Below are 26,784 nucleotides of genomic sequence, written 5' to 3' on the forward strand. Positions count from 1 at the left end.
GAACGTGTATCGTACAATAGGAGTTTATGCAGTGGTAGGGTTTAATGCTGTTCCCAGAGCTGTTTCACGAAATTATGAATTTATGCAGAGCCGTAGCATGATGTTGTGCCTAGTTCGTAGTTTCTTGTGTATCCCTTGCACCCTCATCGCGCGTGTCCAATGTCACGTGATTGTTCGAACAAGCTCGATACCGTATCGAACGCTATGGCGTATCGGGAAATATCAAGGCCTTTCGAATGCAAGTATCGTTTGCCCAGCCCTATCACCAGTGCAGATCGTTACGTTTTGTGTATGGCATTCTCTTGTATACAACTGCCCTCAGGTCTAACCTCGGCATTTTTTTTTGCGTCTGTTGGTTTTGTATTTCTAATAAACTGCCTAACCTTATTATGTCTGTTAATGCTCCTATTTGGGGAACTGGAACAGTCTTTTTTCTGATGGAACCATCGCCTATTTTCCGTGAGGAATCCCCTTTTTGTCGAGCACAAGCTGCATCAGGTGGCCTACATCTTTTTTGTTGAGTGCTGATGTGATCTTGAGTCAATGAAGTTGTTAAATGTCTCAGGTGCCGACCCCTTATCTGGTAATGTTTTTGTTACTGCACCTTATCTTTTGCGAGATGATGTTAAACTTTGCTTCTCCGGATGGCGATTTTTCTCTGATAAGGTGTGGGCTCCACTGGCAATATTTGCCAAAGTATTTAGGCTTCCTCGCCGTATCTCCTTTGACCATGGCGGAAATTCCACGTTAAATGTTTATTTGACGGGAACTTGATTTATTCTCTCTTTTTGGACACTGGAAGAGAATATATCGTGTTTGCTAACCAAATATCAAGGACGCCTGAATCAACCACAGGTATATTTTATGTCTGTGGTATCAACTTGTGAAATGGTCTTGGAGACTCAAACCTCATTGGCGATTAATGTTTATGGTCGAAGGTGCTGACTGAGTATTGAGTAGAGTCGCTGGTCTGTTTACAGGGGATTGTTTTGGTTTCGAAGCGCTTAAGCTAAGAAAGGGAGGAATGTTGCTCGACATAATAACGCGAAAATTGCCGTCGAGATTGGTAATTATTCAAGGTAGGCTTAGTATGTTGTAAGTTTCTTCCAAGTGAATGAAGTACTCTTATACATTTAATTGCAAAACTTGTTTGTACATTGCCGAAAGTTTGTAGACAGGAAAAGTGAAGGCATGTAGGATTTAAGATTGTAGGATGCGGACAATCACGTACATAACGAAACCCATAACAGGTGTCTAGTTCTAGTGTAGTGGCCTTTCATCAGTAGTGCTCGGTAGGACACTGTGATGAAATGCTCGTGATAGATGACATCAGTTTCCGGTATAAAAGTAACTAATCTTTTGTTTGATGCCTTTGAAGGTTGGCTTCATTTAGATTCCTACGAAATTATTACATACGAATGCTTTTCATCGTTTTTGGGTATCCGAGGCTCTGCGCAAGTGGGCTTTTAATTCTCTAAGATCTCGTGAGACCAAAATTTCACCTCTCTAATGCTATTAAAACGTGGGCTACTGATGGACGCTCCATACAACGAACAAAGCATGTTTGAGTGTTCAGCAGTCAAGAGACGAATAATAAGCCAAGTAAAACTGCCACCTTGTAAGGCGGATTTTTTTTTTTTTTTTTTTTTTTTTTTTTTGGGTGGGAGGGGGGGCGGGGGCGGAGGGATTCCACCAGTTCAAATCTCCGCCCACGCCGCGTGGTTTGAGGCGTCATGTCGCGGACTGCTCGGCCACTCCCGCCGGAGGTTCGAGTCCTCCCTCGGGCATGGTGTGTGTATTGCTTTTAGCATAGGTTCGTTTAGTGTTTAAGTCTCGGGACCAATGACCTAAGCAGTTTGGTGCTTTAGGAATTCACACACACATTTTTTCCCCCGCCCACCTAATCCCGAAATGCCTCGTAACGAAAATGCATCTTTTAGTAAGAACTGTGGGCCGTACAGAAGCGTCCAATTCCAGCCCCACCTTTATTCATGATGACATCTATATGATGGAAACGTCTAGTTGCAGCATATACATTCCCACCGAGGTCAGGGATTTCACCTGCCTCGAGATGACTGGGTGTTTGTGTTTTCCTCATCATTTCATCATCATTCGTGAATGTGGCGAGATTGGACTGAGCAAAGGTTGGGAATTAGTACAGTTGCTGATTGAGAACCCCACAAACCAATCATCATCATCATACTACAGCATATACAATATGACGACTATGACGTCACTATAAACATCCACCAACAAATGTGAACAAAAATAAAAATGACGCAGTAACGTGTCACTCCAAAAATAAAATGGGACTAACGGGACAGTCGCTGAAAACTGGAAGTGTAGGCCAGGAACAAGCTAGATATGCAACAATAAAAACACTGCACCATCTGAAAACAAAAAATATCGAAAAAAAACTAAATTCTAAAATTTCGCCGCACCAACGAAACCACAGGAATAGCACATTTCCCTTGATCAATATAGCTCAGTTACAGCTGTCGGTACCAAAAATTCAGCGCCTAAAACTCCAAAAAGTGAAGCCATAACTCCACCAACTCAAAAAACCAAATACCCCATATTCCCTATATGGAGTAAAAACACAACCGACCTACCATACATATACAAGAGACGAAGCATCGCAATTACTAAACAATAAAACCAAAACAAAAATTACTTACCAGCAAAAGCCTCCAGCAATACTATGTAGGTTGCCCCCCCCCCCCCCCCCCCCCCACACACACACACACACACACACATACACACACACACTCTTCCGAAACCACCTACTTGTGAATTTCACTTGTCATATTTATATCTAATTAAAAAGCAATAAAAATTACACTTATTTCTGCAAAACACCAAACTAATCAGACCTAACTAAAACGCCAAACACACAAACCAAAAAGCCTTAGTAGCTCATTGAAAACACTTCCACAATCCACATCAACACATGAGCTACCTGAACTAAAAATTTTCTTAGCACAATGACAACCGAAACTCAAATTAACCAAATATCACATGTTAAACTCAGCGAGTCTCCTTCACCCACCAGAGAGCACATCAAATACAACATCTACAAACACAACCAACTTAAAAACACCATGCCATAGTGATGTCATATATCACACCACCATTACGTCACAGGTCAAAGGAGATGGGTGGAATCTCCTTCCCTATTCTTCCCAAACCTGTGTTTGTGCTCTGTATAATCACCTCTTCATTGATGGGACCCTAAACTGTATAGGCCTATATATATTGAAATACATTTGTGATTGACGTTTGAATGAGCTGAATGGTAGATGCCAGCAATCAGTCAATCACAGCTGCTTCTGGTGGAGGGGAGAGGGCATCAGGGAGAGAGAACTCAAGGGGCAGAGAAACTAACAAGATTTTAACCATGTAATGTTGCAACACAATTCTAACGGACTTAAGGTGATCTTGCTACATCACTTAAGACAAATAGGCAAATCTCAGAACTGTTCCTTTGAAAGGACATGGCCAATTTCCTTCCCTAATCCAAGTGGACCCATGATGTGGGGATAGCGTCATTGAAAAGTAGTCAAAACGTCCTCGGTTCCTGGTTCGAATCCTGCCACCACTTAAATTTTGAATAAAAATCATCAGGAAAAGTGGCCGAATACTTCTGGAATAAGAAGTCATCCTCATTCAGCCAGTGAGCATGTCAACGAGAGTGGAGGAGCAAACAGAGATTCAGGGCACACTCTTGTTCTAGGGGGGGGGGGGGGGGGGCGGCTACCCCTAAAGGTGGAAGAATCAGCAATGATCAGTGGAATGAGGATGTAAGGCAATGAAAACCACTGCGTTAAAGGCACCTAATGTGTATCTGCAGGACATGTGGCCTGTAATTTTAAAAACAAAAGTGTTATATGATGTCTCCATTTGCAAAAGATTCCGAACTAGTCCACCATTTGGATTTCTGGGAGGAACTGTCAAGGGCTTGGTGACCATGAAGAAAAGACTCAATAACCAACAAAAGGATAATACTTTGAGTCAGGGCATGGAATGTAGGAAGTTTGGAAGTGATAGGGAAGCTAGAAAATCTGGAAAGGGAAATGCTAAGGCTCAGTCTAGATATAATCTGGTCAATGAAGTGAAATCGAAAGCAGACAAGGATTTCTGGTCAGATGAGTATAGGGTAATAGCAGAAGCAGCAGAAAATGGCATAATGGGAGTAGGATTCATTATGAATAGGGAGGGAGGGTAGAGAGTGAGTTACTGTGAACAGTTCAGTGACAGGGTTGTTCTCATCAGAATTGACAGCAAACCGATGCCGACAACATTACTTCAGGAATAAATGTCAATGTCTGAAGATGAAGAGATAGAGAAAGTTTATGAGGGTATTAAACAGCTAATTCAGTGTCTACAGGGAGATGAAAATCTAATAGTTATGGGGGACTGGGGCTGCAGTTGTAGGGGAAGGAGTAGAAGAAAGGGTTACGAGAGAATATCGGCCTGGTGCTAGAAATGAGAGAAGAGAGAGAATAAATGTCAGCTAGTAATAGTGAATTCTCTGATCAAGAATCACAAGAGAAGGAAGTGTAGCTAGAAAAGAGCAGGAGATACGTCGTGGTCAAGCAGAGATTCTGAATTCAGATACTGGATGTTAAGGCATACCTAGGGCAGGTATAGACTCAGATTACAATTTAGTAGTAATGAAGAGTAGGCTGAAGTTTAGTAGACTAGTCAGGAAGAATCAGTGCGCAAAGAAGTGGGATACTGAAGTACTAAGGAATGAAGAGAGATGCTTGAAGTTCTCTGAGGTCATAGACACTGTGATAAGGAATAGCTCACCTGTCAGTTTATCTGAAGAGGAATGGATATCTCCAAAAAGGGCAATTGCAGAAGTTGGAGAGAAAAACATTGGTACAAAGAAGGTAACTGTGAGGAAACTGGGGGTAAAGGAAGAAATAATGCAGTTGATCGATGTAAGTGGGCAGGTACAAAAATGTCCAGGGAAATTCCAGAATACAGAAATGGAAGTCACTTAGGAATGAAATAAATAGGAAACGCAGGGAAGCTAATGTTAAATGGCCGTGTGAAAAATGACGAAATCAAAAGAGAAATGAGTGTTGGAAGTACTGACACAGCATATAGAAAAGTCAAAACAACCTCAGTGAAATTAAAAGCGAGGGTGGTAACAATAAGAATTCAATGGGAAATCCAGTGTCAGACACAGAGAAGAGAGTGGATTGGTGGAAAGAGTACACTGAAGGCTTCTACGAAGGGGGGAGGGGAGGCTTGTGTGATGATGGTATAGAATAAGAAACAGAATGTGATAAAGAACATATAGGGGATCCAATATTAGAACCAGAATTTAAAATTGCTTTGGAAGACTTAGGATCGAGTAAGGCAGAATGGGTAGACAACATTCCATCAGAATTCCTAAAAACATTGGGGAAGTAGCAAAATTACTATTACATTGGTGTGTAGAATGTATTATAAGTCTGGTGATATATGATCTGATTTTCGGAAAAATATCACCCACACAATTCTGAAGACTGCAAGAGCCGACAAGTGTGATAGTAATTGCACAATCTGCTCAGCAGTTCATGCATCCAAGTTGCTGACAAGAAAATATACAGAAGAATGGAAAAGAAAATTGAGGATGTGTTAGATGACACAATTAGTTTGGCTTTAGGAAAGGTAAAGTCACCAGAGAAGCAGTCCTGACATTTCAGCTGATAATGAAGGCAATACTAAACAAGACTTATTCATAGGATTTGTCAAGCTGGAATAAGCTTTTGACAATGCCAAATGGTGCCATATGATTGAAATTCTGAGAAAAACAGGGGTAAGCTATAGAGCAAGATGGATGACATATAGTGTGTAAAAGAGCCAAAAGGGAACAGTGAGAGTGAAAGACCAAGAACCAAGTGCTCAGATTAAAAAGGCTGTAAGACAAGGATGTAGTCTTTAACCTCTGCTGTTCAGTCCATGCAATGACAGAAATAAAGGAAAGGTTCAAGAGTGAGGTAAAATTCAGGGTGAAAAGATATCAGTGATAAGGTTTGCTGATGACATTGCCGTCCTCAGTGAAAGTGAAGTAGAATTGTAGATAAAGTTGAATGGAATGCACAGTCTGAGTACAGTATATGGATTGAGAGTAATGAGAAGTGGCAGAAATTGAAAAAGTGAGAAACTTAATATCAGAATTGTGGATCATTAAGTAGATGAAGTTATTTAATTGTGCTGGCTAGGTAGGGAAATAACCCATGATGGATGGAGCAAGGAGGACATAAAAAGCACACTGGTTATGGCAAAACGGACATTCATGGCTAAGAGAAGACTACTAGTAATAAACATAGACTTTAATTTGAGAGATAAATTTGTGAGAATATACGTTTGGAGCACAGCATTGTATTGCAGTGAGACATGGATTGCAGGAAAACTGGAACAGAAGAGAATAGGAACAGCTGAGATGTGGTACTACAAAAGAATGTTAAAAATTAGATGGACTGATAAGTTAAGGGATGAGGAGGTTCTCTGCAAAATTTAAAGGGACTTATGGAAAACCCTGTCAAGAAGAAGGAACAGGATGATGGGACATCTGGTAAGACATCATGGTATAACTACTAGAGTGAGTTGTAGAGGGTAAAAACTATAGAGGAAAACGGAAATTGGAATACATCAAGCAAATAATTGAGCACATGGGATGCAAATGATACTCTGAGATGAAGAGGTTGGCACAGGAAAGGAACTTGAGAGGTGCGGCATCAAACCAGTCAGAAGACATACAACTTTAAAAAAATCTGAGCTTTTGTTCCATCTCTAATGACATCATCAACGGGACATTAGATTCTAATCTTCCTTTATGAAATGGGTTTTGTCTTTTAGCTAGTTAGTAGCTGTTGGCAAGAAACAAGGCTCACCTGAGACCACCAGACCTCCATTAGAAATTACTACATATGCTTTGAGAACTATATAAATATTGACATAGTTTCTCAAGATGTTTATTCATTGGTCCTGTTTGACCTATGTAGTGAGTGAGTGTGCCTAAATTCTAAGCTAGAAGCTGTGGCTGTAAATACTGCATATTAATACCCATCAAGGCAATAGATGTAACATGTATCTCCCCCCCCCCCCCCCCCCCCCCCTCCAACGAGGTGGCCCTGTTACAAGACAGACATGATTTACTAGAACAACTGTCCCCTGTACATCTTATTTCTAGGGGACTTCAGTATGCTCAATCCACTATTGAGAAGCAGAAATTAGTCCTGCAGAGGTAAACTTATTGAATGGTTTATCATGAATCTCGAATCTTTACATTCTCTCTATGGACAAACCTACTAATTTTAGTGTATTGTATGGAACTTGCTCTATTATAAATTTAGCAATTTGTAGCCCAGCCCTTACCCCCTAATTCAGTGAAACACCCAAGAAGACATTTGTAACAGTTTTTCCTGTGTCTTCAGCTTTCAACCAGCATGCCCACCATGATGAACACAAAGATAGGCAAACTAGCTGATCTTCAAATCTAAACTAAAATGACTGAAACCAGGTGCTAAAAGAGTTAATTCTCTAAATTTGCAGCTGTATATGGGAAAACAGAGGCTTCCATCCCACCTTGCCCACCCCCAGTCGGGGGGCATTGTCAGTTTTATACTGAAACCTGGGGAAGATTATCACTATCCTGATGACTATAAGCTATTTTATCTGACAGATAGACTACATAAGTATCCTGAAAGAATTTTTCATGGTGACTACTCCAATATCTGGAGTTTGGAATGCTTGTGTGAATTCTACTATGTCTGTAGTTATTGATAAGCTTTGGTCAGTTGGTACCAACTTTGATAACCTTTCCCTGCTTAATAATGGAAGTAGTCAACATTCATTCTCATATTTCAGCAACCACATATATCTAGTGTCAGCTTACACTCCCCCCCCCCCCCCCCCCCCCTGAGGGCCGGGGGTAAGAATAGGCCCAAGGTATTTCTGCCAGTCGTAAGAGGAGACTAAAAGGAGTTTCACACGTTTTAGCCTTTACTTGATGGTCCCCAGTAGGGTTTGACCTCCACTCTTCAAAATTTTTCTCGAAGAGTGAGCCAATTGGGGAAGGGCACCTTACATAATGCATAGTGTTGAGGTCTTTAGCTCACTTTCTTGTCGTCACATTTCAGTGCTGCTCATTCTCCATCTCTTGGTAGAGGACACCATGTATGTGTGACATAATCTTACGCTGCCACTACAACAGTTCTGGCACCATCAGCTTCACCAACCCCAGTAACCTCTGAGAGCCAGAAAACACACCTGCCGTCTTGATGGTGTGGGGCATTTCCCTCCCTGTTGCTCCCACACCATATACTTCGGAACAAACAACAGGGCCCCCCCCTCCCTCCTCCACCCCAACCATCGGGGATGCCCGTCCCCACTTCTAAGCTGGAGAAGTGTACGTCTTTTCTCGCTAGGAAGGGGTCCTTTGGGTCACTCCATTCCCAGGCTTATGCTAGTGGGAAAGATGACACTCAACAGTGGCTGAAGAGTTCAAAAGCAGCTGGTTGTAGGGCTTCACACTCATCCTCGATCCCCAAGACTGAGCCAGTGAAGTCATCCCAGCCAGGGAAACCCAAGGAGCAGCGAGAGAAATCCAAAAAGAAGACCACTAAGACCAAGGAAATTGTGGTGGCACCCACACTACCTCTACCTACAAGCTCTGTGTCTGAGGATGGGGGGAGATTTTGGCGTCTGCCGAGGACCTAGGTCTCGCCAGACCCTCAGACACAATGGATATAGACTGATCAGGCAAAAAGTTGGTGGCAGCAGGTACTCTGTGAGGCATAAACTGCCTCATTGAATGTTCCATTCCTTCCCAGTCTCACTATGACGTCATCCTCCAGTGGAATCGCGGCAGTTTTTTCCACTGCCTGGCTGAGCTATAGCAGCTGTTAAGCTTTACATCTGCTATCTGCATTACCCTCCAGGAAACCTGGTTCCCGGCAATGCGGACTCTTGCCCTCTGCGGCTATAAGGGATATTACAGGAACCGTAGCGACTGTAATGGAGTGTCAGGTGGAGTTTGTGGTTACGTCCTAAACTCAGTCTGTAGTGACACTGTGCCCCTTCACACCCCTCATGAAGCTGTGGCTGTCAAAATAAGGACGACACAGGAAATAACTGTCTGCAATGTATATCTTCCTCCAGATGGTGCAGTACCCCTGATGTATTAGCTACACTTATTGATGGACTTCCTAAACCTTTCCTACTTTTGGGAGATTTTAACACCAATTACCCCCTTGTGTGGTGGCACCTTGCTTACTGGCCGAGGCAGAGATGTTGAAACTTTACTGCCTCAGTTTGCCCTCTGCCTCTTAAATACAGGGGCTGCCACACATTTCAGTGTGGCTCTTGGTAGTTACTCGGCCATTGATTTATCAATTTGCAGCCCAGGGCTTCTCCCATCTATCCACTGGAGAGCACATGACAACCTGTGTGGTAGTGACCATTTCCCCATCTTCCTGTCACTGCCCCGGCATCAGAACCATGGACGCCTGCCCAGATGGGCTTTAAACAAGGGGAATGCTGTCACCGTTGAATCTCCCCCACATGGTAACATCGATGTCATGGCTGAGAAGGTGACTACAACAATTGTTTCTACGGCAGAAAACGCGATCTCTTGCTTTTTAGGGTGCCGTGGTGCAAGGGAGTCCCTTGGTGGTCGTTGGAAGTTGCTGAAGCAATTAAAGAGTGTCAGCGAGCTCTACTGCAGCGTAAGTGGCATCCTTCCCTGGAGCACCTCATAGCATTTAAACAGCTCCGTACCCGCGTTCGCCAACTTATCACACAATGGAAGCAGGAGTGTTGGGAGAGATACATCTCGACCATTGGGTGCTATACGTCATCTTCCCCGGTCTGAGCAAAGATCAAATGTCTTTTCGGGTACCAGACCCCAACAGGTGTTCCCGGCATTATGATAAATGGCGTGTTAACCACCGATGCAAACATGATTGCCGAGCAATTTGCTTGAGAATTACCTCCCAGCCCTTCACATTCTCAAACGGCGGCTGGAACGGAAAGTCCTCTCATTCACTACACGCCACAGTGGATCCTATAATGCCCCATTTACAGAGTTGGAGCTCCTCAGTGCCTTTGCACATTGCCCCGACACAGCTCCTGGGCCTGATCGGATCCATAGCCAGGTGATTAAACATCTCTCATCTGATTACAAGGAACATGTTCTCGTCATCTTCAACTGGATGTGGTGCGATGGTGTCTTTCCATCGCAGTGGCGGGAGAGCGCCATCATTCCGGTGCTCAAACTCAGTAAAAACCTGCTAGATGTGGATAGCTATCGGCCCACCAGCCTCACCAACATTCTTTGTAAGCTTCTGTAACACACGGTGTGTTGGCAGTTGGGTTGGGTCCTGGAGCCAAGTGGCCTTCTGGCTCCATGTCAGGGCAGCTTCCACCAGGGTCACTCTACCACTCATAATCTTGTGTTCCTCAAGTCTGCCATCCGCACAGCCTTTTCCAGACACCAACATCTGGTTGCTGGTGCATGAAGCATATGACACAACCTGGCGACATCATATTCTTGCTACATTGTATGAGTAGAGGCTCCAGGGCCAGCTCCCGATTTTTATCCAAAATTTCCTGTCCCTCGGTACTTTTCCATGTCCAAGTTAGTGCCTCCCATAGTTCCATCCATATCCAGGAGAATGGAGTCCGACAGGGCTCTGTATTGAGTGTGTCTCTATTTTTAGTGGCCATTAACGGTCTAGCAGTAGCTGTCAGGCCCTCCGTCTCACCTTCTCTGTATGCAGATGACTTCTGCATTTCGTACTGCTGCTCCAATACTGGTGTTGCTGAACGTTGCCTACAGGGAGACATCCACAGGGCGCAATTTTCCGCCATGAAGACATTTGTCTTGCATTTCTGTCAGCGTCGTACTGTTCATCTGGAACCACCACTTTACCTTAATGACAATCCACTCACTGTAGTGGAGACATATTGGTTCTTAGGTCTGGTTTTCAATGCTCGTTTGACTTGGCCTCCTCATCTTCGTGAGCTTAAATGGAAGTTTTGGCACCACCTCAATGTCCTCCGCTGCCTCATCAACACCAAGTAGCTGCCTCAGCAACACCAAGTAGGGTGCAGATCGCTCCACACTGCTGCAACTCTACAGAGCCCTTGTTCAATCGAACCTTGACTATGGGAGTGTGATTTATGGTTTGGTGGCACCCTCAGCATTGCGTTTGTTCAACCCATTGCACCATTCGACTAACGACAGGAGCTCCGGTGACAGGCATACTGGTGGAGGCTGGAGTTGCTCCAGTAAAGATCAGACATGCACAACTGCTCACCAGTTATGTTGCGCACATTAATAGCTGTCCTGAACATCCTAATTAACATCTTCTTTTCCCAACCACAGCAGTTCACCTCCGAATAGGTGGCCCAGGTCAGGGCTAACGATTGCGTTTCGCGTGCGATAGCTTCTGTCTGAACTGGAGTCCTTCCCTTCACCACCTCTCCACGAGGTCCATTCGCATACACCTCTGTGGTGTAGCTGTAGGCCAAAGCTTTGCCTGGACCTTTCGTAGGCCCTAAGGACTCTGTTATCCCTGTGGCTCTACGCTGTCACCTCTTGATTCTTGAAGTGTTCCAGGGCTCTGAAGTGGTTTACACTGACGGCTTGATGACTAATGGTAATGTTGGCTTTGCCTTTGTCCACACAGGCCATATTGAATAACATTCCTTGCCCGATGGCTTCAGTGTATTCACTGCAGAGCTGGTGGTCATATCTCGTGCACTTCAGTATAACCGTTTATGCCCCGAGGAATCGTTTCTTCTGTGTACTGACTCCTTGAGCAGCCTACGAGCTATCGACCAGTACTACCCATGCTATCCTTTGGTGGAGTCCATCTATGCCCTGGACATGTTCCGTCATTCAGTGGTGTTTGTGTGGACCCCAGGACATGTCGGCATCCCAGGCAATGAACTTGCCAACAGGCTGGCCAAACAGGCTACATGGAAAGCGCTTCTGGAGATGGGCATCTCTGAACCTGACCAGTGTTCTGACTTACGCCACAGGGTATTTCAGCTTTGGGAGACTAAATGGCATAACAGTACGCACAACAAACTGCGTGTCACTAAGGAGACTACGAGTGTGTGGAAGGCTTCCATGTGGACCTCTCACAGGGAATCAGTTGCTCTCTGCCGGCTCCGCTTTGGCCACGCTTGGACGACTCACGGTTACCTCTTGCACCTCAGTGTTGGTGTGGCGTCTGGTTGGCAGTGGCCCATATTCTGGTGCGCTGTCCCATTTTGACTGCCCAGCAACGAAATCTTGAGTTACTGGACTCATTACCGCTCATTTTACTTGACAATGCCTCATTGGCTGATTTAGTTTTACAGTTTATTCATGAGGGTGGGTTTTATCATTTGATCTAAGTTTTAGCGCATGTCCTTTGTCCCTCTGTGTCCTCCACCCTAATGCCTTTGTGGTGGAGGTTTTAATGTGTTGCGGAGTGGCTGGCTTATCTTTTTTATTCTCATGGTCGGCCAGCCACTGTTATCTGCTTTCTTGTTTTACTCTCTTCTGTTTCTAGTGTCTCTCTGTTGTTTTCTTGTGCTCTTTTGTTCCTTTTAGTGTTCGTTGCCTGTCATTCGTTCTTGTGGTTTTTCCTTTTTTCCGTGTTGTGTTATATGTCTCACCTATTTTATTCTCACACTTGTGTCATTGTTTTATTAGGAACGAGGGACCAATGAACTTGTAGTTTGGTCCCTTCCCCCCTCTTTCAAACCAACCATCAGCTTACAGCTATCTGTCTACCACTGAACGGCTGTATCATTTTTACTACAACAGCACCCTTCAGTCAGATTCTCTATCTACCAAACATTTTATTTGATATGGACAACTCATTTCTTTCAGTAACTAGACCTTCAGCATATTGGTAAGCTGCTACCTTATTTTTGTCATGCTCTTGTTGGCGAGCAGACCACCCCTTCATCAGAAGAACTGATGACCAAGCACTCTCTCTCTCTCAGCAACAATCATAGCCATCATCCAGATGACACAGAAATAGTAATTACTGTGTTTTTATGTATATATTGGAATTTATGCTGATATTATGGGATAGTTTCTTAGTTGAAATCATGAGTGTTACTCCATCCTCAGTTCTTGGCATGTGAGAGAACAAACTTTGCGTTTTTTAATCTTAGCAACTGGAAATAATAAAGTGTATTAAAGTTGGCATAGAGTCTGCTATTGGTTATACTATCAGTAATCAAGTGAGCATGATTCTCTTACTTTCTGTATATAAGATTTCTTAGATGTGATGGGGTTTCATTGTAAGTATCAACACTGGGCTAGTAACCAACATCACTACGTTATTCTTTCTGAATGACTCATTTTAATTTGTGTTACTATCTGGTTGTTTTGTTGTATGCTAGTGTAACATTCTGTCTACAGTAGGTACGCTTGAGGTAAAAGTAACAAAGGAGTGCAGAAGCTAGAAATTTGATTTAATTGTTGGAAGGTGGCTGTTTGTTACTGAAACTTGTCAGCAGTAACAATAAGCAACCTGCTGATAATGTCGAGAGTTTCCTTGAGGGGTACACAAAATGAAATCTGGTGGCAGGCCTGAGAGCCGTACGTTGAATATTTTGTGTAGTTTGACCGGGATACTTAACCAGGACGTGTTACATTACAAACATATAAGTAAAGTACGAAGTGTAATTTCCTTTGTTGTTGTTGTTGTTGTTGTTGTTGTTGTTGTTGTTGTTTCTATCTACCACATTGGATAAAAAATAATTTTGCAGATTCTGTTGAAAACAATGGAATATGCCTCTGGAAATCTTTTGTCAAACAAGCTACTTCAGGACCAAATACAGTGTGTGTTTTAGCTCTTGATAACAACATAGCAAGACTCAAACCATGTGAAGGTGTGGGGATACTACAGTTCTTTGATTTTTTCTCATGTGAAGAAGATTGGACAGGTACTCAGTAATGTAGTTTATGTAGGTAAGCTTACGTATGAACCTACTTGTAATGACATAATCTTATACAAGTATTCATTAGTAGTGTTATACTGAAATTCATAAGACGTTATCATAGTTTTTCCTGTAAAATGATTTTGCATTTTTGTGATCAAATATATTTTAGACTCTAGAGAGAATTCCAGCTCAACTGTAAGTTTGGTGGACAAATTATCCCATTTGGCTGCATCTAGCCAAGGAAAAGAATTTATATTGTGTATTGATTCACTGTCATCATTTATTCTGAAAACTGGGCTGAATCAGTGTTACAGGGATCTCCAAAACATCCTTTCATCATCAGTCTTAAATGGTAAGTGTGTTTTCATTTCCACAATTTTCGCTGTTGCATACCTTATGTTAATATACTGAACTGTTGGCAAAACCAAAAATTATGGTACCATCCATTGCTTCGACACAATCTGTTATCAATATGGTGAATATCACTATATCGAGCTTATACAATAAGGTGACCAGGATGTCAGTTATTACACATGTAAATAGACACAAATGTGAAAAATATTTAATTTCAGAAATAACATGAAACTATTGAGGCAGCCATGAGAATTAGTGGTTTTTGGGTGGTGACAAACTAAATATATCACAATGCTAGTAACTAAAACATACCAAAACAAATCAGGCAAACAAAATCCTCAGTCTTCAACAAAACTACAGTAAGGAAAACATCTGAAAAACTGCTGTTGAACATTTCACTCAATCTGTTTGATTTGATGTACATAGCTCATTCAAAATCCACACTATGACAAGACTAGACACAACTAGACGATTCCACTATCTAACACTTCATTTGACATAAATAACTAATACGAAGTCAGCATTACCACAGCTCGCCCTTATAACTAATATCGAAAACATACCCTCACCAACGTTCATAGAACAAACCCCATGATATCTACCATTCACAATCCATCGTAATTACCAACAACTAAAAACATAACCTTAAAAAAAAAAAAGGAAAACTGCATTTACACCAATTTCAATATACAAGAAACGCACAATTATGCTCATAAACACACATACCATACATACGACAATATAAAATAAAAACATACTTATCGACCAAAGTCAGCTTACATATAAATCGAGCAATCTATTGATAGCAAAAATGTCATCAACACAATCTCTTGAATGGTCATGCTGTACCTCTCAAACTAGAATCCCCTCCAGATAGAATGACATATGTCGTCCTGTTGACGGCTCCACGTACACTGATCCCTGGTTCGAGATGCAGCAACTTTGGTCAGTCTCTCATGTTCTCGACAAATGTTAACAGTTGACACACTCGGCAATTAAACTGACCAACTGTAGGAATTTAATCATGCTTGATGTGCCATCCCCTATTGTAGCATGCAGGGACCTATTTATCAATCCATAACTAACAAAACCGATACATAAACTTAAATCTCAACCATAACCAACACACTGCATTACAAATTCCAAACCTGAAAATAGATGTGCTGCTCATAGCTGTCGACATCAAAATAACTAAAAAACCATTGTAAACTCCTCCAATATTATTCTCACGAATAGCATTCAAGAAGTCCAATGAATCACTAACAAAGCACACAAACAATTTAGAATCAAACATCCCACACTAGAGAACACCAATTCAACATGCGCTCTGCAAACATGATCCACTTGAAATACACTGCACCACAGTGATGTCCCTACACAGTTATTGCACCGGTCAAAGGATGTAGGTGGTACCACAAACTTTGGTTGATCCAAATTGTCCTACATTTTTTGACAGATTGTAAAATATGTTCTAGGTTATCTGGCAGAATTAAAATGCTTTCATGAAATTCAAAAATTAATTTAATAGGTTTCAGTTAAGAGTGTTAGTACCTGTAATTAAATAAATCCACAGTTCCTCTATTCTTACCCACCTGACCTCATAATCTGTGTCTGCTAAAGACTGTCAGAATATTTGCTCTTACCAGCCCCTTCCTCTGCACATATGAACAGAAATTAATCTGCGTAAATAATTTTCTATTTACGCTTCTGATTCCATTATGTAAATTTGTATTGTTGTTTATCATTATTGTATTTATCAATGAATAATTGAAAATTCACTAATTCCATCCATAACATTCCTTAATATGTTATTGCACATGCATCCCTGGGAGTCATCATAGGCTGAAAGGATATGGATTTAAATTCCCAAGCTGGGAACTGGTTAATGTTTCCATCCATCTTGGTGTCATAAGCCCAGTTATGGAAGCTGTGTAATAAGGCAGTGGAAACAATGTGTGTGATAGAGAATGTAGGAATCTTTCAAGTCATTGCCTATATCTTGAGGAAGATGGAAATCTTGAACAAGGACAACGGACCATAGATTAACAATATAGTAGTAAGTTTGACAGTGCTGGGAGGTCATTCATCAGTGAGCAGACTTTGAAGCTAGTGCTGTTACTTGGCTGTTTTGTACTTGCTAAAGCATACATTACACAGCCTGGAAGAAAAATTCTTTCCCAGCTAATTGTAGGGAAGTCTTCTACCTGTTAGAATTTCTTGCTTATCAAAAGTGAGAACTCGCATACGCTTTGGAGACAGAACACAGAGCAACAGTGCTCTACAGAAGCCATTTCCAAAAGGAAGATCAAAGGCAGTGGCTAATAAGTAGTCCTCCATTAGTGGTGCTAGAAGGAAGAGGGTAGTCCTATACTACTTCTTTCTCAGAAAAAGGGCGAAGGACAGAGCTGTAGACAAAGCATATCCACACCAAGAAAAGATATTTGCAAAAGATTATCTGCAGAATATCCATAGGTAAAATTCTCATAATACTTTGTGGTGTTGACACATAAAGATGTAAATATTTGCATGAGGGAACGAGCTATTCCTAGTCTTCTAGTGAGTGTCATCAACTGGTCACTGAGATAAATACATAATAGCCGGAAGAGAAGTTCACCTAATACAAGATTGCGAAGTATAGAAGTAAAAGAAACACATTCATTTTGTTGCTTGGTTGTGTCCTCATGGGCAGTACTTTATGGCTTGCTCCCAAATATGAATCTTTTGGTGCAACTGCATGTTCACACACTTCATTTTACCTGTTTTTATTTTGAATTGAACATTAAGAATCGTATGTTCAAAAAAAGATACAGTTGTAAATTTTTCTTGTATCTGATTACCCTACCATCATCATACTACTGTGATAGGTATTGGTGTTCTTATCTATAATCATCATCTGTTTGACAACCATTGATGGATAAAGATTTCTCAATTTTTCATGCATTGCAGACTTCAGTTGTACATATGTGTGTAGCACTTGTGTGTTTCCCAACATCTGCTACCTACTTTAAATTATGTCGTTGACTCAATCTTTTCTTTTTCCTCAAAATTCAGCAAAAAATTTCTTGGCTACTTCTCTCAGCTCCATCTATGTCATTTTCTTTAGTCGTAATTACCTATTCTACTCCAATTTGTTCCCTGATTGATTTGTTTTTCTTTACATTTCTCCCAGTAATCATGGACATGCTAGTTGGCTTGCTTGTTACAGTGTGTGTCCACTGCCTTCGTTCAAAACTTTAGTTTATCACTGATTGCTAACTTTCCATTTTAGATGCACTAGAAGGTTGTCGGAAAACTTTCTTTAGCGTAACAGAAATACTCTAGGCCATTTTTACTCTTCTACTGTTTCCTTATTCTTGCGGTCTTTAAAAATGCATAACTGTTAATTTTATAGCTTATGTGATGCATATTTCTTTATGTTTTTGTGTTGCAGACTTGTTTTCCTTTCTAACAGTTTACAACAAAACCAACGTCTTACAGGTGTCAGTGTTAAACAGATGATTTGTTTGCTTCACGAAGATGTCCTAATGAATCGAGATCTGACTATAGCCCAGTTGAAACATCTTGCATCTACTTATATACAGATATCTGCAGTACAAGGAAAACCTGTAGCCACTACAATCCACCGAAAAACAGCTGGCAAAATATCAAAATCGGTACATTTTTCTTCCTTTTAATTAATGTGTATATAATACTTACCTGTGAATGGGACTGAGAAATTTTTTTCGTGTAGCAGTTATATATTTATGTACTTAAATTGATTTATGTTTGTATCTAATGTATTTATATATGTGTTTGTTTCTGGTGATGCGGTTATGGAAGAATAACTCTGTAACACCTGGAACAGTTTCAACCAAATTCAGTAAATGTATCTGGGAAAAAAATACTATGGGCCCTAGAACTTCTAGGAATGAGGAAGGGGTTGAAGAACAAAGCAACTGGCATTTAAAGCATAACTCTGGGACATGCGGAGGAATTTCAGCCAAACTTAGTATGCATATGATTTACTGCAGAGAAAAATATTGGGGTTTTGGAAGGGAGCAGGGGTGTTAAAAAGACACTCCTAGTCCAACTAGAAGCAAGAGTAGGCATGGGAAGTGGATGGCATAAAAATGACTAATACTTGTGTAGAATCCATAGCTGTTGCTGAGCTGTTTGCGCGTTGTTCCAACCAATAATATTTTACCCCTACGGGTTTGGTGGATGTGGTTCTGAAAAAAGACAAAAGTAATAACATATTATGAGTATTAATAGTATTTAGTATCAGTAGTATTTGGGGTTGATAGACTGAATGGTTAAAGACCTGAGACCTAATGGCAGTTTGCCTATAGGTGTGGGTGTTGGTGTTTGATGGGAAGGTGGTGGTGACATGTAAATTATGTGGGAAGCAGTGTCAACTGGATTTGTAATATATATCACTGGCAATCTGAAAAACACTGGGGGAGGGGTAAGACATCCCCTAGATGTAGGAAAGGAGGTAGTGCCATGGAAAATACTATGAAATATCTAACATTAGTTTCATTATCAAAAGGCCTCTGGAGTCATTGGCTGGTTAGTGACAGCTCCAATGACATTTCATCCCCACTGTCAGGTAGGAGTGGGGTGGAGTGACAAAAATACGAAGATGGCCAACACCAGACAATCATATCATATGAACAAATAAATAATAACCTAGTTTTCCCAAAAACTATATATAATACATTTTCAAAGAGAAAGCATTCACTTCTCACATAGAGCCTTGCCACCAAAGGATGACTTTTCTGCATTGCAGTGTGTTGAAAGTCTCATGTAGGCCTCCATAGGCAGGCACTACCCCCTGAACCTAGTCCACAAATAGATTTCCCATGCCACATCCTCACATACCTAAATCCTCCCACCATCCCCGAGAATGAGCTACGGAGAAGTGCCCCCCCACCCCCGCCTCAAAAAAAGCTAGAATCACATCACCCTGGACTGGAACAACTGAAACATATCCTCCTTCAAGGCTGTGATTATCTCTCATCATGCCCTTGAATGAGGGACGTCCTACCAGTATCCTTTCCACTCCTAAAGTGGTGTACTGTCATCAACCCAATCTATGCAACATCCTGGTCCACCCCTATGCCAACCCCACTCCCAACCCTTTGTCAGGGATCATGTCCTGTGAGAGGCCCAGGTGCAAGACCTGCCCAATGCATCCACTGAGCACTTCCTACTCCACTTCTGTCGTAGGCTGATCCTACCCTATCCAGGCAGGGCCAACTGTGAAAGTAGTCACATCATATAACATCTCTGCTGCAAACACAGCATAGCATTTTATGTCAGTATGACTTTCAAATAGCTGTCCACTAGGATGAATAGCAACTGACAAACTGTTGCCAAGAAAAAAGGTGACCGTCCAGTGGCACAACATGCAACTGAGCATAACTTGCTCAGTTTCAGTTTCTGCTGCACAACGTGGGCCATCTGGATCCTTCCCTTCACCAAGAGCGTCCACCAAGAGTGTCTCTGAACTATGCGGATGAAAGTTATTTGTGCCACACATCCTTCACTCCGATAATTGTACTGCCCTCTATGTCCTGGCCTCTTATCTCCAGTGATCTACTGTCCCCACACCCTCCCCTAACAGTTTCCCCTACCTCTGACCTGTCGCCAACTTTAGAGTGCAATGACAACTGTGTATCATATTCCTAGGCAGTGCTCCTGCAACCTCTCACTCCCTCATTCCTACCCAGCAAACTGCTGCCTCCTACCAAGCCACTAGCCACTCACCCCAACCCCTCTCCTTGCCTCCTGCCTCTGTTTCTCTCTACCCACCCCACTCAACACAATCTATTCCACCTGCTGAAATGCATCACTGTGTGTCTGCTTGTTGGTGAGTGGTCTCCTTTAACCCAAAAGTATTTACATTCTGTCAGACCTTTACTAGAAAAATCAATTAGTAAAAAATCAAAAATAATTATTGCCATTTAACCATATGTAAATTTAAGTTGCCCAAAGTGGATATAAAGGTGATGTAATGAAGAGTAAACCATCACAAGGCTCAGGCAAAGTGAGACTTACATACAGTAAGGACTGAAAGGTAAAAATGTGGTTAACAGTTGAGATTAAGAATTTCAGTAATGAACTGTTAGCACTTGCTCAGAGAAAAATGAGAGATAAACAAAAAAATCATAATGTGAATGGAAGTTAAAGGTAAATAAAAGCACAGCAGTGATAGACAGGAAACCATAAATTTAAATTATGTAACAAATTCAGGCCTGCTGGTAAAGATACATTAGAAGATTAAATTAAAATGCAGTCTATAAGTAGTGAAGTGGAGAATATAAGCCTGTGGAAGGCAACAGAGAAAATAAAGAGGGAAGACATGAAAATGTATCATGATGTCGTGGACAGCAACTGCTAAGCTTCAGATGCTTTGATTCTGTTTGGTTTCACAGATCATTCTTTCCCCGCTTAAGAATGTTTTGTCTCAATGATGGGGCTGGAGTGTGTGGTGATAGCAGAGCATTTAGGGAAGGATTTACAACTAATCCATTCTCATTGATAAGATCCATCAATTAGGCAGTAATGATGTAACACACAGACCACGGCTACCTATTAGCAAGTACATTGGAGATACTGATTGGATCGCAAAATGTTATTTTGTCGGAAGAATTTTTGATGATGTTGATTACTTTCATCACATGACTAAAGAAAGGCATGCTTTGAGCCACATTGATTTTAGGAATTCACTTTGTCTTATCAGTTTTAGAAAATGAAACCATTTGTGGTATGGCTGGCACATTTACTGAGTGAGGTTATGACAGAACACTTCTATTTTCCTTGAAACCAGTGATTGTGCAATCTTCCTACAGCTGGGTTTATTTTATTTTTATGGCGTTTACACACACAACCAACACACACACACACACACACACACACACACACACACGCACACATACAGAGAGATTCTTATATGTCTCTTGCTTAATTTTCTCCATTACCAGTATGTAATTGTTGATTCTTTTGTAGGTGGAGCAATTTCATATAAATGATGAATTTTCAGTAAGTTGCACAAAAGTTGATTTTATGAAAAAAGTAACTTCTGATGTCCAGAATGAACCAAAATCAACGTTCAACTTAGAGCTTTGTGCAGCTGAGAAAGAAGCTAAAAATCAGCTTATCCTACCATACATTCGGTAAATTGAACCACAGTAGAATTATCATAATTATGTATGCATTGTCTATATGAAGTTTACGAGGCTTTTTTAATCATTATTTAAACTGTTATCTATAGAATCTGAAGCTGACCTGTACTATCAACAGGACTCATTTGTGATTTAAATTAATTTTCATTTGTTAGATGAATAACATACAGAAATTTGCTGTCATTGAGCACAAATTTTCTCTTGTTTGATAGCATTTCAAGTAATCAACAATAGAGCCCTCCCACACAAAATATTGAGAGGTAATAGATCTTGAGCTTAAAATGTAACTAACTTTCATTGCTACAACTCATATACTTCTTGATTTTTGCCATCTTGAATGCATAATCTCTACCTGTAATGAAAGTCTGGGTTTTTCTGATGTATCTCAGGGGCTGATTGACTAGTTAATCAAATCTAATGATGGAACCAATACAATGAAATACTTATTCATTGCACCACAGACTGACACAGGTTTAGTCCCTAAAAAATGATGTAACACACGGACCACAGCTACTACTGCTGTTCCTTGTATATCTTCTAACAATCGTGAATTTACAACATACATTGTTTCAAACAGATTTTTTTTTTTTAAGTTTAAAATTCAAGTTTCATCAATTCTGCAGCATATTCTGGGTCCATTCATTGAAGTAGTGTTGTTAATAATCATGCATTGTACATTACAACTAAGTGTGTATGCATATACTTGTTCCTCCAATGTTATGGCTGTCAACTGTGCAGAGCATACTACTCTGTGAAAATGTCTAAGTATTTATCAAGCTCTAACTATAAGCAGTCCAGTTCCCTTGTCACTCCTGGCTGACAATCACTCCATTTCCAACAACTGAAGATGACAGCAGTTTCCATTAGTTTCACAGAAATTGTATTCATTTCTGTGCTCACTGTTTTCCACTGAACAGTAGTATGCAACTTTAACTACAGTAGTTCTGTTAATAACCAACTATATTTGCATTCTGGAGATAACCAATTCATATTCTTGTATGTGTATCCAGTTTAGGTTTTGCATGGTGCCCTTAAATCTCTTAAAGCAATTTCTGATATGATTCCCTTAAAAAGAACATGGCTGATTTCCTTCTTAATGCTTTTCTTACAGGGTGTTTCAAAACTGACCGGTATATTTGAAACGGCAATACAAAGTAAACGAGCAGCGATAGAAATACACCGTTTGTTGCAATATGCTTGGGACAACAGTACATTTTCAGGCAGACAAACTTTCAAAATTGCAGTAGTTATAATTGTCAACAACAGATGGCGCTGCGGTCTGGGAAACTCTATAGTATGATATTTTCCACATATCCACCATGCGTAGCAATAATATGGCGTAGTCTCTGAATGAAATTACCCGAAACCTTTGACAACGTGTCTGGCGGAAGGGCTTCACATGCAGATGAGATGTACTGCTTCAGCTGTTCAATTGTTTCTGGATTCTGGCGGTACACGTGGTCTTTCAAGTGTCCCCACAGCGAATAGGGAAGCCAATCCACGCCACCTCCTGTATGTTTCGGATAGCCAAAAGCAATCACATGATCATCGAAATATTCATTCAGGAAATTAAAGACGTCGGCCGTGCGATGTGGCCGGGCACTATCTTGCATAAACCACGAGGTGTTCACAGTGTCGTCTAAGGCAGTTTGTACCACCACAAATTCACAAAGAATGTCCAGATAGTGTGATGCAGTAATCGTTTTGGATCTGAAAAATGGGCCAATGATTCCTTTGGAAGAAATGGCGGCCCAGGCCAGTACTTTTTGAGGATGCAGAGACGATGGGACTGCAACATGGGGCTTTTCGGTTCCCCATATGCACCAGTTCTGCTTATTGACGAAGCCGTCCAGGTAAAAATAAGCTTCGTCAGTAAACCAAATGCTGCCCACATGCATATCGCCGTCATCAATCCTGTGCACTATATCGTTAGCGAATGTCTCTTGTGCAACAATGGTAGCGGCGCTGAAGGGTTGCCGCGTTTGAATTTTGTATGGATAGAGGTGTAAACTCTGGCGTATGAGACGATATGTGGACGTTGGCGTCATTTGGACTGCAGCTGCAACACGGCGAACGGAAACCCAAGGCCGCTGTTGGATCACCTGCTGCACTAGCTGCGCGTTGCCCTCTGTGGTTGCCGTACACGGTCGCCCTACCTTTCCAGCACGTTCCCAGTCCGTTGAAATTTTTCAAACAGATCCTGTATTGTATTGCTTTTCGGTCCTTTGGTTACATTAAACCTCCGTTGCAAACTTCGTCTTGTTGCAACAACACTGTGTTCTAGGCGGTGGAATTCCAACACCAGAAAAATCCTCTGTTCTAAGGAATAAACCATGTTGTCCACAGCACACTTGCACGTTGTGAACAGCACACGCTTACAGCAGAAAGATGACGTACAGAATGGTGCACCCACAGACTGCGTTGTCTTCTATATCTTTCACATCACTTGCAGCGCCATCTGTTGTTGAAAATTGTAACTACTGTAATTTCGAAAGTTTGTCCGCCTGAAAATGTACTGTTGTACCAAGCATATTGCAACAAACGGTGTATTTCTATCGCTGCTCGTTTAGTTTTTATTGCTGTTTCAAATATACCGGTCATTTTTGAAGCACCCTGTAATTTAATCTTATACTCAGTTAGCCTCATTGTAATTGGGCTGTTAAACCATAACAGTCTTTTGTTCCTTCTTCCACAGCTAAGAACCGTAAAGTGTGATAACACTTTACAAACAGGCACGCCATTTGAGTCCTATTAGTGGATTTTTTTTGTGTGTTTTGGTTGAAAAATGGAGAGATGTTGGCACAAATTCAAAGTCATTTTTGTATGCATCAGTGTATGGGTTCAGATCCAGTTGTTTCCAGTGTCTTACAGTGCAACAGCACGAGTCACTGTTGACGCCTATAGCTGTTGAAATTGGCACTTTAAACAGGTTACATTCTCAGATAGACTGCACAAGAAGTCGTCGCAGCAATCCATTAATTATAGGCACACTATTGACCCCGAGGAGGCAATGGTACAAGTATATCACCTACACTGTAGTATTGTGGAAATTAGTGATCTTCACAGAGTAGGCTCACATGAGCAGATTTGACTTCATTCAGTCATCCTGTTCTGTAGATCTCACCAAGAAGGAGAATCATGAGCAATGTGGAATGAGTCCAGGTATATATGAGGGTGTGCTGAAAAGTAATGCCTCTGAATATTTTATGTGAAAATTCTTTAAGATTTTTAAATAAAAAAACATAATTAACATTCTTCTTCTTTAATCTTCATTTTTATATATTTATTTCTCAACATAGTCACCCTGGCAACAAACACATTTCTCCAATTGTGAGACCAGTTTGTTAATACCTTTTCTGTAGAATGTTTGACTTTGTTGATGGAACCACAACCTCACCTCTGCTTGCACCATTTCATCACTATCAAAATGAAATCCTTAAAGGTGATCTTTAAGTTTTTAAAACAGATGAAAATTAGATGAGACAGTGTCGGGACTATATGGAGGTTGGTCGATGACAGTGAACCTGTGGCATAGGATTGTTGCAGTGCTCATGTGTGGTCACATTGTCATGCTGAAGGAAAGGGTGCTCCATGTGTGAACGAACTCTTTGAATTTCAAACTTGATTACAGGATGCAAATTCTCACACACTGACATTTGAGTTCAAGACTGCAATGTTACAAGCTACAATTTGGAGCCATGTAGTGGCAGAGGGCTACAGATATGTAGATAGGAAGAATAAAGATGTAGAAAGTTAATAACATGTGTTTTATTTCACCAGTTGTAAGAGTTTGCACATAACAAATTTGGAGGCATTACTTTTCAGCAATGTTACCTGTCTGAGAAAGTTTTTAAGCATTTTATTTTTCAGTGCTTTTTGTGTTGATTGCTCCCAAAAGAGACTTCAGCATTCAATTTGTTCTCCAATGAAGCACTTCATTGCATAACATGACAGTAAACAAAGTTGTTCGCAGCAATATGGAAATTTAAACTGGATATTGGAGACCTGTGAATAGTTTGCATATTGCACTTCTTAACACTTATATCTTGATATTAACTACTGTTGTATCTTTTTTCAGGAGGCCAGATGACGATGAATCAAAAAAGAGTGGTGGTGAAATATTTTACAAGCTGGAAGAATCTGATGACTGGGATGAAGATGATCCTGATGATGATTTAGATGTGTGAGAGTGTTTTTTTACTTCATATGAAAGCTGAGCTGTACCTATGAAATAATTTCTGTATAACTGTGATTACATGTGGCAATATATTCACATTAAGGTGTGGCAGAAGGCTTTGTATGATCTAGTAGGTTGTTGGTCAAAAGCTCTTATATTTGCACCCATGTGATGAATTATGAGTCTTAAGGCTATGATCAGGGAAACTTAAGACATTATAAGTGCTCGGATCCTTATTGTTCAGTGGCTTTTTAAGTTCAAACAACATGTAAGGAAATAAGTGTGTGTGTGTGAAATAATTACATGTACATCTGTTTGCAATAGAGCAGTTATCTTATTTATAAGAAGTTCACAAGTTTTTGATTATTGACAGCATGAAAACTATATACTCAGCAGTGACTACAGATTGTCTTGTAATTTTAATTCTGAGAGCATTACTCTAATAGCAGAATGTATGTGGCTAAATACTAAACTGGTTGCAAATTTGGAAGTTTTATTTTTAACATGAATTTAAAAGGTACTCATATTCTTGAACACAATAAAGAGATTCACAAAATTAAATGTACAGTTTTTCGAAGTAAACAATTTTTCAACTAATAAAGTGGTTAATAAAAAGTACTATGTTTTGTGTTCCTTATACTCCTACATCCACTTCCCCAGGAATGATGCAATTTGCTTATTTTCAATAGAGTTCTAAAAAATTCATTAATGAGTGCAGGCATTTCAAATTTCTCAGTGTTTTTGAAAAATTCATACTATATTGAAAAATAGTTGATAAACAGTAACAAATATATAGTAGAACATGAGAGTATTTAATTTTATTTATTACTGAGAGATGGTAATTATAGCTTTAAATAAGTAATTGGTGTTCCATTGACAGGTAGATGCGTAGACTTGCTAGTGGACTGAATTCCTCAAAATGTAGGCTACATTTTTTATGTTTTCATAACTGTACCATTCCATATTGTTTGTTTTTAAATTTAACATAACATTGGGACACAAAATATCATTATGTGGACCAGTAATCAAAAAATGTTTTAATCTGTCTAATCAGAGGCTGCTTTTTATGAAGGCAAAGGAATAGATTTTTTTGTGTCATGCTGCAGTGTTTTGTGTCAGTGCTTACCCATACGTTTG

At 40.7% G+C, this 26,784-nt stretch overlaps 1 protein-coding gene across 1 annotated transcript; it reads left to right on the forward strand.

Annotated features, from left to right (window-relative positions):
• Window positions 1-917: 917 nt before the first annotated feature.
• On the forward strand, window positions 918-26,265 carry LOC126326219 (elongator complex protein 5). The gene is made up of 6 exons (XM_049995602.1): window positions 918-1,079; window positions 13,777-13,953; window positions 14,120-14,302; window positions 17,782-17,957; window positions 21,295-21,461; window positions 25,549-26,265. Exons 1-6 carry the CDS (start codon window positions 1,025-1,027, stop codon window positions 25,655-25,657), a joined length of 867 nt encoding a protein of 288 aa, XP_049851559.1. The 5' UTR covers window positions 918-1,024; the 3' UTR covers window positions 25,658-26,265.
• Window positions 26,266-26,784: the final 519 nt, after the last annotated feature.

The sequence above is a fragment of the Schistocerca gregaria genome, chromosome 2, assembly GCF_023897955.1.
Source record: "Schistocerca gregaria isolate iqSchGreg1 chromosome 2, iqSchGreg1.2, whole genome shotgun sequence".
Classification (NCBI taxonomy): domain Eukaryota; kingdom Metazoa; phylum Arthropoda; class Insecta; order Orthoptera; family Acrididae; genus Schistocerca; species Schistocerca gregaria.

What these genes read in the sequence shown, in the direction of transcription:
- LOC126326219 (XM_049995602.1), top strand. Translation starts at nt 1,025, where the DNA reads ATGTTGCTCGACATAATAACGCGAAAATTGCCGTCGAGATTGGTAATT. An exon ending in ATGTGAAGAAGATTGGACAG is followed by an intron (nt 13,954 to 14,119) that starts GTACTCAGTAAT and finishes AATATATTTTAG; the next exon opens with ACTCTAGAGAGAATTCCAGC. An exon ending in CTGGCAAAATATCAAAATCG is followed by an intron (nt 17,958 to 21,294) that starts GTACATTTTTCT and finishes ATTCTTTTGTAG; the next exon opens with GTGGAGCAATTTCATATAAA.